The following is a 20,320-nucleotide window of genomic DNA, read 5'->3' on the forward strand; positions in this document are numbered from 1 at the left end:
CAAAGGTGTAAATTCATTATAATTGATCTATAAATTCGACATAATCCCAATAGAAACCCCAGTAAACCTTTTTGTATAAATTGACAAACTGATTCTGAAATTTATATGGAAAGACAAAAGAGCTAGAATAGTTAAACAGTTTTTGAAAATGAACTGGAGGATGTACTCTACCTGCTGTCAAGACTTAGTATAAAGCATACTATAAGGCATATAAGCAAGACAGTTTGGTAGTGGTGAAAGGATAGATATATAGAGCAATAAACAAAATAGTGAGTCCAGGATCAGACCCTTGTAAATATGTCCAGTTGATTTTCACAGGTATACAGACAATTCAGTGGGGAACAATTTTTTCAACAAATGGTACCAGCACAATTGAACACCCATATGCTATAAAAAAAAAAAAGAACCTCAGCCCATGTTAGCACCATATGGAAACATTTATTCAAAATGAAGCATAGACATACATATGAAACCTACAACTACAACACTTTTACAAGAAAACACAGAAAATATTTGTGACCTAGCCAAAGATTTCTCTAATACAACCCATAAAGCATGATGCTTTAAAGAAAAAAATAATAAATTGGATACTCCAAACTCAAAATTTCTGGACTGCAGAAGATATTATTAAGAGAACAACAACAAAAAGCAATAGATGGGGAGAAAATATTTTCAAAGTATGTATCTAATAATTTGCTTGTATCTATTATATAGGAAGAACCCTCAAAACACAATAATAAGAAAACAGTTTTTTTAAATGAGCAAAAATTAGTAATAGACATATTTCACCAAATGTGATATGTAGATGGCAAAAAGTACATGAAAAGTTGCTCAATATCATTAGTAATTACAGGAATGTAATTTAAAATCACAATGAGATACCACTAACCAACTATTAGAATGGCTGAAATTAAAATAAAAAATGTGGCAATGCAAGCAGTCAAATATACATGTAATTGAAGTTTCAGAGAGGAGGGAGAGGAATACAGAAAATTATTTGAATAAACACGGGCCAAAATATTTCAAATTTGATCCAAAACAATAACCCTACAGGTACAAGAAATTCAGTGACCCTAGCAGGATAAGTAAAAACTTTAATTTTACCAAGAAACCTCCACCAAACTAAATACATCATGTTAAAACTACTGAAAACAAAAAATAAAAGAAAAGGGAGCCAGGGAAAAAAGGTATTATATTGAGGACACACCCACCCACCCCCATCTCCCCGTTACCCACGTTAAGAATGACAGCTGATGTCTCTTAAGGAACTGTGGAGATGAGAAGACAATAATCTCTGCTAATGTGCTGAAAGAAAAATAAAACACTTAACCTAGAATTCACTGTCAAGGAGAAATCTTCCAAAACTGAAGGTGAAATAAATAAAAAACAGTTTCAGATAAACAAAAGTTTGGGGAATTTGTCATCAGCCAACCTGAACACAAGAATTGATAAAGAAGTTCTCCTGGCTGAACAGAAATGATGTGATACTTGATGGAAATTCAGATCCACAGGAAAGGAGGAAGAACACTATTCTGGTTTAAAAGTCTGTATATTATCTGGCCCTTATCTATTGCTCAGATTTAATCTCATAAGATATCCTCTTGAACTCTCTGCTCAGCCCAGTGTTTTTCAGTGATTTTTTTTTCCGAATTCTGCAAAACACATTCACAGATATTGAAGTCAATCTAGAGGGTCACGACCTGTATTTTACTTTGGAGAAGTAGAGTAGAATGGGAAACACCAGAGTACACTGGTGTGAGGGCTGAGCATTTGCCTGGCTAGCTTCTTTTCAACTTTTAAAATCGAACTCAAATATTACCTTCTCAAAAAAGTCTTTGCTACCTTTCTAAAAGAGCAGGGTACTGTAATTAGTGTCAGCATGACCTTAGAAAAAATCCTAGAGCTAAAGAGTATCAAAAGTATCAAAAGTTTTGAACTTGCCCTGAATTTGTACCTGGTAGTCACACTTTCTCAAGACTTGTCATTAATGGGAAAAAATGTAGGAAAGCCAATAAAGTATAATGACAGTCTGTTCTAGGTGGAAAAACGTTATTAAGTTTCTCTAAATCCATTTGCCTGAAATTCAGATGCACAAATAAAGTCTTTTTTTGTTTTCAATTAACATCTTGCCTTTCATTCCTCGGCTTTTTCTTCCCACTGGAAATTACTACTTTGCACTAGTTTTTCTGGTCCTGTGTGAAAGCAGCTTTTTATTAATTCTGGAATTTCTCCAATTTTCAGTGGTCAAATGTGAACGTCCAGTACTCGAACATGGAATAATGGTATCAGGAAGTAGAAAAAAATTTTCTTACCAAGCAGTGGTGATATTTGAATGCCTCCAGGGTTTTTACCTTAATGGCAGCAACCTAGTGTTCTGTGGTGGTAATAATACTTGGGAGCCTGAGATGCCAAAGTGTATTAAAGGTACAAATGTTGTCTCTTTCCTTTTTTTAAATTTTGTCTTTTAGTTTTTATTTCTTTGACATTGACAAGAATAATTGAAAAAATAAATCTTTGTATTTAACTCTGTCTTGTATCCATTTCCATGAGAGATGTATGACAGAACTTAACATAGAATTCTGCTGTTGTGATTTTGTATGTTTTTATAGAGTCTTAGCACATTCTGTTAGCAAAGAACACAGGTATATTAATGTCTCTTGTTTGGTATTTTTATGTATAAAAATAGATGGGAATGATTTTTCAGAGTAAATCGAAGCATGGGAATTTTTACCTATATAAGTCAAGAATGAGAGCCATAATTCATATAAATGATATGAAAGTAGTAATCCCATGTGGTTTGTTCTTCAGTGCTGATTCCTCTCAATACAAAACTCCCAATTTTGAGCCATTCAGATTAAGTAACTTCCTGCTTATATTTTACAAAAAAAATCCTTTAAATTCATGTGATTTACACTCATTCATCATTTTTAGTAATGAAAAGAGGAAGAATATATTTACAGCCATTTTAGTTGTTATGCTTAGTGATTCTAAAAGTATTTGCCATAGTCCACAGATATCAACAGATGTGTGAACTTGGACAAGTTACGTAAACTTTAAATATATTTACTTACATGTAAAATGATTTAATGCCTTCCTCACTGGGTGATAACAAAGTCAAAATGGGATCCATTTAAAGCACTTAGCACAGTGCCTGGCATCTAGAAAGCTCTTAGGTAGCTTGTATGACTTACAGCATCACCTTCACAGGGTATCTTCCAGGTCCAGGACTATGTTTCATTTTCCAGACTGCAACCAGTTTTGTTCTTTTTATACTGGGAAATTTCTGTTGTCACCAGAATAAGACCAGTATTTCTACCACTCCCCACCTCATACAAATATCATTTGTATCTTTACTGGGCATTTTTATTTGACAACAGAAAGTAAATTTCATAACAACAGAAAGGCAGGAGAAGTCCTTACTTATTGAAATGAAATGGAGGATTTCTGGCAGGGACTACTAATTAGCTGCTCTGCTTAAGACTTGAGAGACTATTTTGATATGGTAGAAGGAATTATATTCCTGATTTCAGGGCTGCTTTCTCTGGCTTCTTCCTTTTAGTTGCAGCAGAAGCAAGAGACAAGAGGAAGAGAGGGAAGAGCATTAACCTGGGCAGACTGCATTCAGGGTCCTAGTGTGGCTCTGCTCACTCAAGTAACATCATTTCTATGGGTTCTAGTTTCCTGTTGTCTAATGACTCAAACTAATGTCAGTTACTGGCATCTAATTTGTTTCCTATTGCCCTGATATTTTGAAGGATTGAGGGGGATTATTCATGTTAACATGGTAATTAGAACACCTTATATAATTCCTGTAAACCTGGTACCCAGTAACCTCCTTCAGTACCTTGGTGAGTGCTGTGAAGTTTTGTGGGAAAAGAGATGTTTTTTTGGTGGATGATATATAAAGATTGCATACGAAATTTATATTCATTGACCCATCCATGTCCTAGTGGGCCTATACACTGTGGTATACTATATTTGTTGATATGCTCTTTTGAAAGTTGACCATAACATTTCATAAGGACTTATAAAACACTGATACAGTTTAGTGTTTGAAGAAGATATGAATTGTTTGTGAGAAAAAGCCTATGAAGAGAAGAAGCTACAGTGATCTTTTTTTAAAATCAAAAGTCAACTCTCCTTATGGGATTGTCAATCATTTTTTATCATCAGTTAGAGAAAGACTATACCAAAAGGATCAGTAGCAACATACAATGGTGTTAAATCAGATCTAAATGTGCTAATATGAAAAAATGTCCAAGAAATCCTTAGTGAAAAAGAAAAAAATTATGGAATATACTACTTGGATCTTTTAAAAGAATACATAAATTTTATGATTTATAATTAGTTAACTACTAGGATTTTCATTATAGAATACAAAGTTGTAGTGAACATTTTATATACACATCCTTATGTACTTGTACAAATATATATTTAGGTTAAACCCAGGAGTAGAATTGCAAAGTTCTGAGTGTATGTGTATTATTTATTTTGAGAAATAATCTTAAAAAAAATTAAAAACCAAAATTAAATTCATAATTTTGTGTTGACAAGGATGGTGAATTGAGTCAACTTTATTTTTCCAGGTTACAAGCCTACTCATCCAACCAAGACTCCACTTGCAAAATATCCAGGTTCAGTAACTCTTTATCCTACTTATAGTTAAGAAATTTATAAAGTGATGGGTGTAAAATCATGTCTTATTTTAATTTGCATTTCTTTAATTATCAGTGAGGCTTAACTTTTTCTGTCTACATTTATTTATTCATGTTCTTTGTTCATTTTTCTATTAGGTTCCTAAAACTTTTTTTTTGTTGATTTGAACTTACTATAAATTAAAGCCCTTTTAATGTGAAGTGAACTTTTTTCCTAGGGTTGTTTTTTTAATTTTATTTTAGTTTAGTTTAGTTTAGTTTTTTGCTTTATTTTCACTAGTCAGTTTTCTTTTAGGATTTTATACTGTACTTTTAGATATGGGTTGCTTTTTATAACTTTTTGTTACCTGAGTATATTTTTATACATGAATATATTTTGGTAAATTTTCAAACATTACAGAAGTATACAGAGTAAAAGATTAGTTCTCCCTTCCTAGCCTATTACCTTAGTTAATCACTGTTAGGGTGTCTTTGTATCTGTTTCTGTACATCAAAATCCTTATATATGTAGCTATACATTTAATTTGGTGTTTATTTTCTTAAACAAAAATGGCATCATACCATTCATATTTTTTTGAAACTAGCATTTTTCCACTTAATGTCTTATATTGGGATTGTATTTTGATTTATTCTCATCCTTTTAAATGATGACTTTAATATATGCCATCATATTTTATTTAACTCTTCCCCTTTTGGTGGTCATTTATATGTGCAAAACTTTTACATTAATAGGTAGCTGGATATATCGATCTTTTCCCTAATGGCTATGAGTGTTGTGTCTTTCTTATAAAAGTTTTAGGACTTCCTCAAGCTGAAATTATATAAACATTTCAACCATGCATCCTAATTGCATTCTTTGGATTTAAATCTTTGGTACAGCTGAAATTCATTATGGTATGTGGAATGAGATTGGGTACCTCTTCACTCCACCCACCCCTATCCAATGGCAAAGTAGCACCATTTGTTGAATAACTTGTCTTCTCTCCAAGTGTTTTGAGGTGATTAGTGATATGGTGAGCAGCTTTTCATGTGCTTCTTGACCATTTGCATATCTTCTTTGGAGAAATGTCTATTCAAGTCCCTTGCCCATTTGTAAAATGGCTTTTTGTTGTTGTTATTGAGTTTTAGGAATTCGTAATATATTTCGAATATCAATCCCTTATCAGATGTATGATTTACAGATGTTTCTGCCTATTCTGTGAGTTGGTTTTTACTCTGTTGATAGTGTCCTTTGATGCACAAAAGTTTTTAATTTTGATGTAGTCCAATATATCTATTTTTTCTTTTGTTGCCTATGCTTTTGTTGTCACATCTAAAAAGTCATTGCCAGTGTTCAACATCATGAAATTTGTCCTCTATGTTTTCTTCTAAGAGTTTTATAGTTTTAAGTCTTTTGTTTTTGATTCATTTTGAATTAATTTTTTTTTTTTTTTCGGTACGCGTGCCTCTCACTGTTGTGGCCTCTCCCATTGCGGAGCACAGGCTCCGGCCCGTGCAGGCTCAGCGGCCATGGCTCATGGGTCCAGCCGCTCCGCGGCATGTGGAATCCTCCCGGACCGGGGCACAAACCCGTGTCCCCTGCATCGGCAGGCAGACTCTCAACCACTGTGCCACCAGGGAAGCCCCTTGAATTAATTTTTGTATATGGTGTAAGATAAGTGTCAAATTTCATTCTTTGCTTATGGATATCCAGTTTTCCAAAAATCACTTGTTGAAAAGACTGCCCTTTCCCCATTGAATGCTCTTAGCACCCTTGTGAACAATCATTTGACCATATAAGCAAGGGTTTATTTCTGGGCCCTATATTCTATACCATTGGTCTGTATGTCTGTCTCTATGCCAGTACGATTCTGTTTTATTATTGTAGCTTTTTAGTAAGTTTTGAAATCAGGAAGTATGAGCCCTTTCAACATTGCTCTTCTTTTTCAAGATTGTCTTGGCTGTTGCTAGTCCCTTGAGATTCCATATAAATTATAGGTTGTATTTTTCTTTTCCTGCAAAATACATTTTCAAGATGGTGATAGAGAGTACATTTAATCTGTAAATTGTTTTGTGTAGTATTAACATCTTAACAATATTAAGTCTTCCTGTCCATGACCACAGGATGTCTTTCTGTTTATTTATGTCTTCTTCACTTTCTTTCAGCAATTTTTATAGTTTTCAATGTACAAGTCTTTCATCTCCTTGGTTAAGTTTATTTGAGTATTTTATTCTTTTTAATGCTATTGTAAATGGAATTGTTTGCTTAATTTCATTTTTGGATTGTTCATTGTTAGTGTATAGAAACACAACTGATTTTTGTGTGTTCATTTTGTATCTTCAACTTTGCTGAATTTATGTATTAGTTCTAACAGTTGTGTATGTGTTTGTGTGTACATGTGTGATCTTTATAGAGCTTTCTATATAAAAAATCATGTCATCTATAAAGAGAGATCATTTTATTTCTTCCTTCCCATCTGGATATTTTTAACTTCTTTTTTACGTAATGGTTCTGACCCAAACTTCCAATGTTACATTGAATTGAAGTGGCAAATGCAGGAATTCTGTGTTGTTCCTGATCTTAAGGGAAAAAAGTTTTAGTATTTCAACATTGAGTATGATGTTAACCATGAGTATTTTATAAATGGCCTGTATAATATTGAAGAGTCTTTCTACTCCAGAGCAACTTCTAAATCATTTTTAAGCCCTCCTCTATCTTTTAAGTAGAATCATATTGAATTCAAGCCTAATTTTTTGGAATACACTAATGATAAGTTTGCTTGCTATACCACAGAATTAGTTGCAAGGAATATCAGTGGACAGGAAGAAGAATGTTGATGGCATTGGATATAAATTTATAATATTTTATGATGCAACTTTTAGGAAACATTAATATAATTTATAAGGAAAATTAAATTATAATTATGAATTATAAAAAGGCACAAGACCAAAACCAATGAATTTATAGATCTTTAAGCTTTATTTAGTCTTTCATTTTACCTATTTCCATTTTTTTTCCTAGGATATCCCAATCCCAGCAATGAAATACTATCACTTGATGACTTTGAGGATTTAGGTATTATTTTGTTATTAATAACCCTGTACTATGAGGCCTTAGAGTTCTACATGGAAATATCATGTTCCAATCATTTGTAGGTAGGGAAAAAACAATGTGTCACAAATAATTAGTAATAGTTGACATTTATAGTTATTTTATTAGTGCAGGTACCATAACAAATGTAAGTGGTAGTATATATAGACACATGTAGATAATTTTCTCTAATCTAGTAAATTCTAACAGTACTAGTAACCTATACAAAATAACCTGGTGTGGTAGCTAAAGCACAAAACAATGAAAAATGAGGCTCCTGTTAAGAGTTTCACAAGGTGGATCCTGTACCTGGAATCTGTTTAAAAGGGTTCTGTGATCAAAATGACTTGGATGCAGTAGCAGACATGCTAAAACTAGATTGATAAACATTTTTGCTGTAGTTTTTAGATGATCTGATCAAAATTAAAATACAGCTGCTATCTAGGACCCATAGATGCTTAATATCTTCAAAACTGTTTTCATTTTTTCTCAGATACAGGAATCATTGCTCTGATTATTCTTACTGCAAGTAAGTATCTCAAACTTCGATACCACGTAAATGAAAATGTAATATGAAGATGAGATGCACATTATTTTTTCAATGACTTTTCAGTTGCTGTAGTTTTTATAGGTTGAAATTGAGTAGAACAGTCTAAAAAAACCTGACCTTTTCTGTGATATACTACCTTGTGTTGGTGATTGTATATTCTTTTATATTCTACATGTCCACTTAGTAACAAACCCTAAATGATGCACGTTTTTTTCAAAATTATTAGTCATATGAGTCTATTTCCCAAATATACTTTGGGTAATTTTCTAAATTAAGCAAAGACTCTGACTTATTGTGGACTGTTTAAGTGATTCCAGGGGATTGGATTTAGATACTGAAGGGTTGAGATGGAATATAAATGTATATGTATAGAAAATAACATTTTCTAACCGCAGAAATGTAACCAATGTTTATTTCTTCTGCTTGGTTTGGAATCTTGGTGATTAATTTTCAGAGTCACATGTCATTTGTTTCCTGTTTTCTTGTAGTTGTTGCTGTTGTAGTAGTTTGTACCTGCTTATACAGATGTCTTCACAGTGAGAGGAAAGAGGAGAAGGATATGAAAAAGAAGGAGAAGAAAGAGAAGAAGGAAAAGGAGAAAAAGGAAAACAAGAACAAGGAGAAGGAGAAGAGAAGAAGATGAAAGAGTAAATCAAAGCATGTTTCCTCTAACTTATTCTAAACTTTGTACTTCTGATATACTTTTGTGCAGTTTTTTTTTTGTCCTCTATATTGCATGCTGTGTTTTCCTAAAATGTGCCTGCATGAGTGTGCTGTCTGAATTGCATTTCATTACTAAAAATGTTTTTAGCTGCTTTTAATATCACTGCAACCAGAGAAATTTGTGCAGAATTTCATCAGCTATTCTGACTGTAGGAAAAGTTTCTGTGGGATTTGAGGTTTAAGTTCTTCAGCAAATCGTGGACTGTTAGAGGATTTTCCCTACCCTAGGTGTACCCTACTTCCTAGATTGGACTGGTGGCCAAGATGAAATTTTAAATGGTTCACTGGATACTTTGACATTTATATTCACTGCAGTTTTTATGATGAAAATCTCCATTTATCTGTCCAATTTAGGTCACTGTAAGAAGCTATGTAGTTAAAATTTGATTTCATTTAGAGTTGTTATTTATATAACTGGGGAATTAAAAGCAGCATTATTTGATTTCCCATTTATGATCTCTTAATTTACTAAGTGGCAGTAAAACTGATGGGATTAAACTTCAAGTTACTGAAAGGGGTAGGATTTATAAGGCATCTCATTAGTTTTGTCTTTCTCTTTATCTGTAAAAGTAAAAAAATCAGTGGGGTGCTTAGAATAAAAAGAAAGTGTGCAGAGGATATTCAAGATGGCGAAGGATTAAGACATGGAGATCACCTTCCTCCCCACACATACATCAAAAATACATCTACATGTGAAACAACTCCTACAGAACACCTACTGAACGCTGGCAGAAGACCTCAGACTCCGCAAAAGGCAAGAAACTCCCCACATACCTGGGTAGGGCAAAAGAAAAAACAGAGACAAAAGAATAGGGATGGGACCTGTACTTCTGGGAGGGAGCTGTGAAGGAGGAAAAGTTTCCACACAGTAGGAAGGCCCTTCACTGGCAGAGACGGGGGTGGGTGAGGGGGAAGCTTCGGAGCCACGGAGGAGAGTGCAGCAACAGGGTGCAGAGGGCACAGCGGAGAGATTCCCGCACAGAGGATCAGTGCCGACCAGCACTCACCAGCCTGAGAAGCTTGTCTGCTCACCCGCTGGGACTGGTGGGGGCTGGGAGCTGAGGCTCCAGCTTCGGAGGTCAGATTCCAGGGAGAGGACTGGGGTTGGCTGCGTGAACACAGCCTGAAGGAGGCTAGTGCACCACAGCTAAACAGGAGGGAGTCCGGGAAAAAGTCTGGAACTGCCTAAGAGTCAAGAGACCATTGTTTCAGGGTGCACGAGGAGAGGAAGTTCAGAAAACCGCCTAAACAAGCTTCAGAGACAGGTGCGAACCGCGGCTATCACTGCAGACACCAGAGACAGGCATGAAATGCTGTGGGTGCAGCTGCAGCCACCAGGAATCCTGTGTGCAAGAACAGGTCACTATCCACACCTCCCCTTCCAGGAGCCTGTGCAGCCTGCCACTGCCAGTGCCCCGTGATCCAGGGAGAATTTCCTCAGAAGAACACACGGTATGCCTCAGGCTGTTGCAACGTCACACTGGCCTCTGCCGCCACTGGCTTGCCCTGCATTCCGTACCCATCACTCCCCCTGGCCTGAGTGAGCCAGAGCCCCCAATCACCCGCTCCTTTAACCTCCTTCTGTCTGGGCAAAGAACAGATGCCAGAGGGCGACCTACATGCAGAGATGGGGCCAAATCCAAAGGTGAACCCCAGGAGCTGTGTGAACAAAGAAGAGAAAGGGAAATATCTCCGTGCAGCCTCAGGAGCAGCAGATTAAATCTCCACAATCAACTTGATGTACCCTCCATCTGTGGAATACATGAATAGACAACAAATCATCCCAAAATTGAGGCAGTGGATTTTGGGAGCAAGTGTGGACTTGGGGTTTGCTTTATGCAACTGACTACTTTCTGATTTTTATGTTTATCTTAGTATAGTTTTTAGCGCTTGTTATCATTGGTGGATTTGTTTATTGCTTTGGCTGCTCTCTTCTTTTTTCTTTCATTACTTTTTAATTGTTTTACTTTAATAATTTTTTTAATTTTAATAACTTTATTTTCTTTTCTTTTATTATTGTTTTTTCTTTCATTCTATTTTTTCTCCCTTTTCTTCTGAGCCATGTGGCTGACAGGGTCTGGGTGCTCCGGCTGGGTGTCAGGCCTGAGCTTCTGAGGTGGGAGAGCCAAGTTCAGGACATCAGACCACCAGAGACCTCCCAGCCCCAAGTAATATCAATCGGTGAGAGCTCTCCCTGAGATCTCTGTCTCAGGATGAAGACCCTGCTCCACTCAACGACCAGCAAGCTCCAGTGCTGGACACCCCATGCCAAACAACTAGCAAGACAGGAACACAATCCCACCCATTAGCAGAGAGGCTGCCTAAGATCATAATAAGTTCACAGACACCCCAAAACACACCACCGCACACAGTTCTGCCCACCAGAAAGAAGAGGTCCAGGCTCATCCACCAAAACACAGGCACCTGTCCCCTCCATGAGGAAGCCTATACAACCCACAGAACCAAACTTACCCACTGGGGGCAGACACCAAAAAGAATGGGAACTATGAATCTGCAGCCTGCGAAAAAGAGACCCCAAACACAGTAAGTTAAGAAAAATGAGAAGACAGAGAAACACACAGCAGATGAACGAGCAAGGTAAAAACCCACCAGACCAAACAAATGAAGAGGAAATAGGCAGTCTACCTGAAAAAGAATTCAGAGTATGATAGTAAAGGTGATCCAAAATCTTGGAAATAGAATGAAGAAAATACATGAAACTTTTAACAAGGACCTAGAAGAACTAAAGTGCAAACAAAAAATGATGAACAGCACAATAAATGAGATTAAAAATTCTCTAGAAGCAATCAATAGCAGAATAACTGTGGCAGAAGAACAGATAAGTGACTTGGAAGATAAAAGAGTGGAAATGACTACTGCAGAGCAGAAAAAAGAATGAAAAGAATTGAGGACAGTCTCAGAGACCTCTGGGGCCATTAAATGCACTAACATTCAAATTATGTGGATCCCAGAAGAAGAGAAAAAGAAAGGGACTGAGAAAATATTTGAAGAGATTATAGTTGAAAATTTCCCTCTTGTGGGTAAGGTAACAGTCAATCAAGCCCAGGAAGCACAGAGAGTCCCATACAGGATACTCAAAGGAGAAACATAACAAGACACATATTAATCAAACTATCAAAAAGTAAATACAAAGAAAAAATATTAAAAGCAGCAAAGGAAAAGCAACAAATAACATACAAGGGAATCCCCATAAGGTTAACAGCTGATCTTTCAGAAGAAACTCTGCAATCCAGAAGGGAGTGGCAGGATATATTTAAAGTGATTAAAGGGAAAAACCTACAACCAAGATTACTCTACCCAGCAAGGATCTCATTCAGATTTGACAGAGAAATTAAACCTTTACAGACAAGCAAAAGCTAAGAGAATTCAGCACCACCAAACCAGCTTTACAAGAAATGCTAAAGGAACTTCTCTGGGCAGGAAATACAAGAGAAGGAAAAGACCTACAAAAAGAAGCCCATAGCAATTAAGAAAATGGTAATAGGAACATACATATTGATAATTACCTTAAATGTAAATGGATTAAATGCTCCAACTAAGGGCTTCCCTGGTGGCACAGTGGTTGAGAGTCTGCCTGCCGATGCAGGGGATACAGGTTCATGCCCCGGTCCAGGAAGATCCCACACACTGCGGAGCAGCTAGGCCCATGAACCATGGCTGCTGAGCCTGCGCGTCCGAAACCTGTGCTCTGCAATGGGAGAGGCCACAACAGTGAGAGGCCCGCATACCACACACACACACACACACACACACACACAAAAGCTCCAACTAAAAGACACAGGCTCGCTGAATGGTTACAAAAACAAGACCCATATATATGCTGTCTACAAGAGACCCACTTCAGACCTAGGGACACATACAGACTGAAAGTGAGGGGATTGAAAAAGATTTTCAATGCAAATGGAAATCAAAGAAAGCTGGAGTACAAATTCTCATATCAGACAAAATAGACTAAAATAAAGACTATTACAAGGGGCAAAGAAGGACACTACATAATGATCAAGGGATCAATCCAAGAAGAAGAAATAACAATTGTTATGCAACATAGGAGCACCTCAATACATAAGGCAAATGCTAAGAGCCATAAAAGGGAAATCGACACTAACACAATAATAGTAGGAGACTGTAACACCCCACTTTCACCACTGGACAGATCATCCAATATGAAAATAAATAAGGAAACACAAGCTTTAAAGGACACATTAAACAAGAGGCACTTAATTGATAGTTATAGAACATTCATTCCCAAAACAACAGAATACATTTCTTCTCAAGTGCTCATGGAACATTCTCCAGGATAGATCATATCTTGGGTCACAAATCAAGCCTTGGTAAATATAAAAAAAATGAAATTGTATCAAGTATCTTTGCTGAACACAATGCTATAAGACTAGATATCAATTTCAGGAAAGGGCTTCCCTGGTGGCACAGTGGTTGAGAATCTGCCTGCTAAGGCAGGGAACACGGGTTTGAGCCCTGGTCTGGGAAGATCCCAAATGCCACGGAGCAACTAGGCCCTTGAGCCACAACTACTGAGCCTGCACGTCTGGAGCTTGTGCTCCACAACAAGAGAGGCCACGATAGTGAGAGGCCCGTGCAGCACGATGAAGAGTGGCCCCCAATTGCCACAACTAGAGAAAGCCCTCGCACAGAAACGAAGACCCAACACAGCAAAAATAGATAAATAAATTAATAAACTCCTACCCCCAACATCTTCTTTAAAAAAAAAAATTCAGGAAAAAACTGTAAAAGATACAAACAAATGGAGGCTAAACAATGCACTAATAAATAACCAAGAGATAACTGAAGAAATCAAAGAGGAAATCAAAAAATACCTAGAAACAAATGACAGTGAAAACATGACGACCCAAAACCTATAGGACGCAGCAAAAGCAGTTGTAAGAGGGAAACTTATAACAATACAATCCTACCTCAAGAAACAAGAAACATCTCAAATAAACAACCTAACCTTATATCTAAAGCAATTATAGAAAAAGAACAAAAAACCGCAAGTTAGCAGAAGGAAAGAAATCATAAATATCCGATCAGAAATAAATGAAAAAGAAATGAAAGAAACAATAGCAAAGATCAATAAAACTGAAACCTGGTTCTTTGAGAAGATAAGCAAAATGGATAAACAATTAGCCAGATCCATCAAGAAAAAAAGGGAGAAGACTCAAATCAACAGAATTAGAAATGAAAAAGGAGAAGTACCCACTGACACTGCAGAAATACAAAGGATCATGAGAGATTACTACAAGCAACTATATACCAATAAAATGGACAACCTGGAAGAAATGAAAAAATTGTTAGAAAAGCACAACTTCCGAGATTGAAACAGGAAGAAATAGAAAATATAAACACACCAATCGCAAGTACTGAAATTGAAACTGTGATTAAAAATCTTCCAACAAACAAAGGACCAGGACCAGATGGCTTCACAGGCGAATTCTATCAAACATTTAGAGAAGAGCTAAAGCCTATTGTTCTCAAACTCTCCCAAAATATAGCAGAGGGAGGAAAACTCCCAAACTCATTCTATAAGGCCACCATCACCCTGATACCAAACCCAGACAAAGATGTCACAAAAAAATAAAGCTATAGGCCAATATCACTGATGAACATAGATGCAAAAACCCTCAACAAAATACTAGCAAACAGGATACAACAATACATTAAAAGGGTCATACACCATGATCAAGTGGGGGTGTATCCCAGGAATGCAAGGATTCTTCAATATACGCAAATCAATCAATGTGATACATCGTATTAACAAATTGAAGGATAAAAACCATGTGATCATCTCAATAGATGCAGAAAAAGCTTTTGACAAAATTCAACACCCATTTATGATAAAATCCCTCCAGAAAGTAGGCATAGAGGGAACTTACCTCAACATAATAAAGGACATATATGACAAAACCACAGCCAACATCATCCTCAATGGTGAAAAACTGAAAGCATTTCCACTAAGATCAGGAACAAGACAAGGTTGCCCACTCTCACCACTCTTATTCAACATAGTTTTGGAAGTTTTAGCCACAGCAATCAGAGAAGAAAAAGAAATAAAAGAATCCAAATCGGAAAAGAAGAAGTAAAACTGTCACTGTTTGCAGACGAGATGATACTATACATAGAAAATTCTAGATGCCACCAGAAAACTACTAGAGCTAATCAATGAATTTGGTAAAGTAGCAGGATACAAAATTCATGCCCAGAAATCTCTTGCATTCCTATACACTAATGATGAAAAGTCTGAAAGAGAATTTAAGGAAACACTCCCATTTATTTTTGCAACAAAAAGAATAAAATACCTAGGAATAAACCTACCTAAGGAGACAAAAGACCTGTATGCAGAAAATTATAAGGCACTGATGAAAGAAATTAAAGGTGATACAAATAGATGGAGAGATATACCATGTTCTTGGATTGGAAGAATCAACATTGTGAAAGTGACTCTACTACCCAAAGCAATCTACAGATTCAGTGCAATCCCTATCAAACTACCAATGGCATTTTTCACAGAACTAGAACAGAAAATTTCACACTTTGTATGGAAACACAAAAGACCCCAAATAGCCAAAGCAATCTTGAGAATGAAAGACGGAGCTGTAGGAATCAGGCTCCCTGACTTCAGACTATACTACAAAGCTACAGTAATCCAGAGAGTATGGTACTGGCACAAAAACAGAAATATAGATCAATGGAACAGGATAGAAAGCCCTGAGATAAACCCATGCACATATGGTCACCTTATCTTTGATAAAGGAGGCAAGAGTATGTGATGGAGAAAAGGCAGCCTCTTCAATAAGGGGTGCTGGGATAATTGGACCCATACATGTAATAGAATACAATTAGAACACTCCCTAACACGACACACAAAAATAAACCCAGAATGGATTAAAGACCTAAATATAAGGCCAGACACTATAAAACTCTTAGAGGAAAACATAGGCAGAACACTCTATGACATAAATCACAGCAAGATCCCTTTTGACCCACCTCCTAGAGAAATGGAAATAAAAACTAAAATAAACAAATGGGACCTAATGAAACTTAAAAGCTTTTTCACAGCAAAGGAAACCATAAGAAAGACAAAAAGACAACCTCAGAATGGGAGAAAATATTTGCAAATGAAGCAACTGACAAAGGATTAATCTCCAGAATATACAAGTAGCTCATGCAGCTCAATATCAAAAAAGCAAGCAACCCAATCCAAAAAGGGGCAGAAAACCCAAATAGACATTTCTCCAAAGAAGATATACAGATTGCCTACAAAAACATGATAGGATGCTCAATGTCACTAATCATTAGATAAATGCAAATCAAAACTACAATGAGGTATTTCCTCACACCCAGAATGGCCATCATCAAAAAATCTGCAAACAGTACATGCTGGAGAGGGTGTGGAGAAAAGGGAACCCTCTTGCACACTTGGTGGGAATGTAAATTGATACAGCCAATTGAGAACAGTGTGGAGGTTCCTTAAAAAACTAAAACTAGGGCTTCCCTGGTGGCGCAGTGGTTGAGAGTCCGCCTGCCGATGCCGGGGACACGGGTTCGTGTCCCGGTCCGGGAGGATCCCACATGCCATGGAGCGGCTGGGCCCGTGAGCCATGGCCGCTGAGCCTGTGCGTCCAGAGCCTGTGCTCCGCACCAGGAGAGGCCACAACAGTGAGAGGCCCGCGTACAGCAAAAAAACAAACAAACAAAAAAAAAAACCTAAAACTAGAATTACCATATGACCTAGCAATCCCACTACTGGCCATATACCCTGAGAAAATCATAACTCAAAAAAGAATCATGTACCACAATGTTCATTGCAGCTCTATTTACAATAGCCAGGACATGGAAGCAACCTAAGTGTCCATCAACAGATGAATGGATAAAGAAGATGGGGCACATATATACAATGGAATATTACTCAGCCATAAAAAGTAACAGAATTGAGTTATTTGTAGTGAGGTGGATGGACCTGGAGTCTCTCATACAGAGTGAATTAAGTCAGAAAGAGAAAAGCAAATACCGTATGCTAACACATTTATATGGAATCCAAAAAAAATGGTTCTGAAGAACCTAGGGGCAGGACAGGAATAAAGATGCAGATGTAGATAATGGACTTGAGGACATGGTGAGGGGGAAGGGTAAGCTGCGACTAAGTGAGAGAGTGGCATTGACATATATACACTACCAAATGTAAAATAGATAGCTAGTGGGAAGCAGCTGCATAGCACAGGGAGATCAGCTTGGTGCTTTGTGACCATCTAGAGGGGTGGGATAGGGTGGGTGGGAGGGAGACGCAAGAAGGAGGGGATATATGGATATATGTATACATATAGCTGATTCACTGTTATACAGCAGAAACTAACAATACATTGTAAAGCAATTATACTCCAATAAAGATTTTTTAATTGTATAAATTGACATTGTCTTCAGAAAATAGCGGCTTTAAACATAAAAATTAAAATTTTAAGGGTATAATTTACAATTTTTTGAAAGATTTAGAATAAATTATGGCCAATAAACCTGATTAACTTAGACACAAAGAATCCTCAACAAAACACAAACTGCATTCAACAATACATTAAATGGATCATACATCATGATCAAGTGGAATTTATGCAAGGATGGTTCAACATCTGCAAAATAATCAATGTGATATACCACATTAACAAAATGTAGGATAAAAGTTATATGATCATCTCAATAGATGTGGCAAAAGCATTTGACCAAATTCAGCATCCATTTATAATAAAAACTCTGAGTAATGTGGGTATTGAAGGAACATACCTCAATATAATAAAGGCCATATATATATATCAGCTGAAAGCTTTTCCTGTAAGATCAGTAACAATACAAGGTGCCCACTCCTGCCACTTTTATTAAACATAGAATTGGAATACCTAACCACAGAAATCAGAGAAGAAAAAGAAATAAAATCAGCCAAATTCAAAAGGAAAAAGTAAAACTGTCACTATTTGCTGGTGACATGATATTATATGTAGGACACCTTAAAGATTTTACCAGAGATCTTATAGAGCTAATAAACAAATTCAGTAATGTTACAGGATACAAAATCAATGTACAAATATCTGTTGCATCTCTTACACTAACAACAAACTATCAGAAAGAGAAATTAAGAAAACAGTCTCATTTACAGTAACATCAAAAAGAAAAGTACCTGTATTTAACCAAGGAGTTGGAAGACCTGTACACTGAAAATTATCTCTAATTAAAGAAATTGAAGAAGACGAATAAATGGAAAGATATTTCATGTTCATGGATTGGAAGAATTAACATTGTTAACATATTCTCAAAGCAATCTACAGATTCAGCGCAATCTCCATCAAAATTCCAATGGCATTTTTCACAGAAGTAGAACAAACAATCCTAAAAAATTCATATGAAGCCACAAAAGCAATCTTAAGAAAGAACAAAGCTGGTGACACCATGCTCCGTGGTTTCAAACTATATTATAATGCTCTAGAAATCTTTTTTGGTTTTTAGCTCATTTTATTCAATTTAATCACCTCTGAATTGTGTAGAAGTTTTTTACATCTTTAGTCACATTTCTAAGAAACAAAGTGATGGAAGAGATGTTTTTAAAGCTACAGGTGCTGGAGGGCAAGGGCTAAGTATAGGCTTGACAAGTAGACAAAGCCTCCCGGGTTTACTCAGAAGTTCAGAGAGGAAAGTGTTCTCTGCACACACCTATGCAGTGTTGGCATAAAAACATAGATCAATGGAACAGAATAGAGAGCCCAGAAATAGACCCACGTTTATAAAGTCAATTAATTTACAACAAAGGAGGCAAGAATATACAATGGGGAAAAGAGTCTCTTCAATAAATTGTGTTGGGAAAACTGAACAGCTACATTCAAAAGAATGAAACTGGATTGCTATCTTACACCATACACAAAAATTAACTCAAAGTAGATTCAAGACTTGAACATAAGACCTGAAATCATAAAACTCCTAGAAGAAAACATAAGCAGAAACTCGTTGATATACATCTTCACAATGATATTTTTTGGATTTCACACCAAAAGCAAAAGCAACAAAATAAACAAGTGAACTACATCAAACTAAAAATGCTTCTGTACAGCAAAGGAAACCATGAACAAAATGAAAGGGCAAGCTACTGAACTGCAGAAAATAATTGCAAATAATATATTTGATAAATTGTTAATATCCAAAATATGTGAAGAACTGATACAGCTCAGTAGTAAAAAATCAAACAATTTTATTAAAAATGGGCATAGGATCTAGATGGACATTTTCCAAAGCAGGCATATAGATCACCAACAGGTGCATGAAAAGATACTCAACATTACTAATCATCAGGGAAATACAAATCAAAATCCCAATGTTATATCATCTCATACTATTGAGGTTCCTCAAAATATCAAAAATAGAACTACCATACAGTTCAGCAATTCCACTTCTGGGTATTTATCCAAAGGAAATAAAAACACTAACTTGAAAAGATATCTGCCCCCCTATATTCATTGCAACATTATTCATTAGCCTAGATATGGAGACAATCTAAGTGTCCATCGATGGATGAATGTATAAAGAAAATGTGATAGGTAGATAGATAGATAGATAGATAGATAGATAATAGAATTATTCAGCCATAAAAAAGAATGAAATCTTGCCATTTGCAACAACATGGATGGACATGGACCTCGAGGGCATTTTGCTTAGTGAAATAAGTCAGATAGAGAAAGACAAATACCGTATGATCTCATTTATATGTGGAATCTTAAAAAACAAAAGACAAGCTCATGCATGCAGAAAGCTGATTGGTGAGGCCAGAGGAAGGGGCTGGGGGGTTGGCATATCATGTGAAAGGAGTCAAAACTTATAAACTTCCAGTTATAAAATAAGTCATGGGGATGTAATGTACAGCATGGTGACTATAGTTAATATTAATAATACAGTATTGCATATTTGAAAGTTGCTAAGAGAGTATAAAAAGTTCTTATCACAAGAAAAAAATTTGTACATATGTATGGTGCCGGATATTTACAAGACTTATTGTGGTGATCATCTTGCAGTATTTACATATATCAAGTCATTCTGAGTACACCTAAAGCTAAGACAACGCTATATCTCAATTTTAAGAAAAAGCCCATATTTTACAACATAGCATCTAAATTATCTTTGTAAAGAAAACCAAAAATTGCCATATTAAATTTTTTTAATATATTGGAAACATTATATCTTTAACCAATGAAACATAATTAATCCTATATGTGGTAGCATAATTTGAGAAAAAAATTGTTTTCAAAAAATAAT

The 20,320-nt window shown here is 36.1% G+C and overlaps 1 protein-coding gene across 2 annotated transcripts in view; it reads left to right on the forward strand.

The window, feature by feature from the left end:
• Positions 1-20,320, forward strand: part of LOC101338541 (membrane cofactor protein-like) — a 54,290-nt gene that overhangs the window by 21,049 nt on the left and 12,921 nt on the right. Inside the window, exons 6-10 of one of the 2 annotated variants that reach the window (XM_073802687.1) lie at positions 2,242-2,424; positions 4,587-4,634; positions 7,657-7,710; positions 8,219-8,254; positions 8,764-8,922. In XM_073802687.1, the coding sequence (XP_073658788.1) occupies positions 2,242-2,424; positions 4,587-4,634; positions 7,657-7,710; positions 8,219-8,254; positions 8,764-8,918 (476 nt within the window). In that variant the 3' untranslated portion in view covers positions 8,919-8,922. Of the gene's footprint in view, positions 1-2,241; positions 2,425-4,586; positions 4,635-7,656; positions 7,711-8,218; positions 8,255-8,763; positions 9,450-20,320 lie in introns of those variants that run through there. The other variant, XM_004329504.4, reaches the window with a different exon arrangement.

Source organism: Tursiops truncatus, chromosome 1 (assembly GCF_011762595.2).
Source record: "Tursiops truncatus isolate mTurTru1 chromosome 1, mTurTru1.mat.Y, whole genome shotgun sequence".
Classification (NCBI taxonomy): domain Eukaryota; kingdom Metazoa; phylum Chordata; class Mammalia; order Artiodactyla; family Delphinidae; genus Tursiops; species Tursiops truncatus.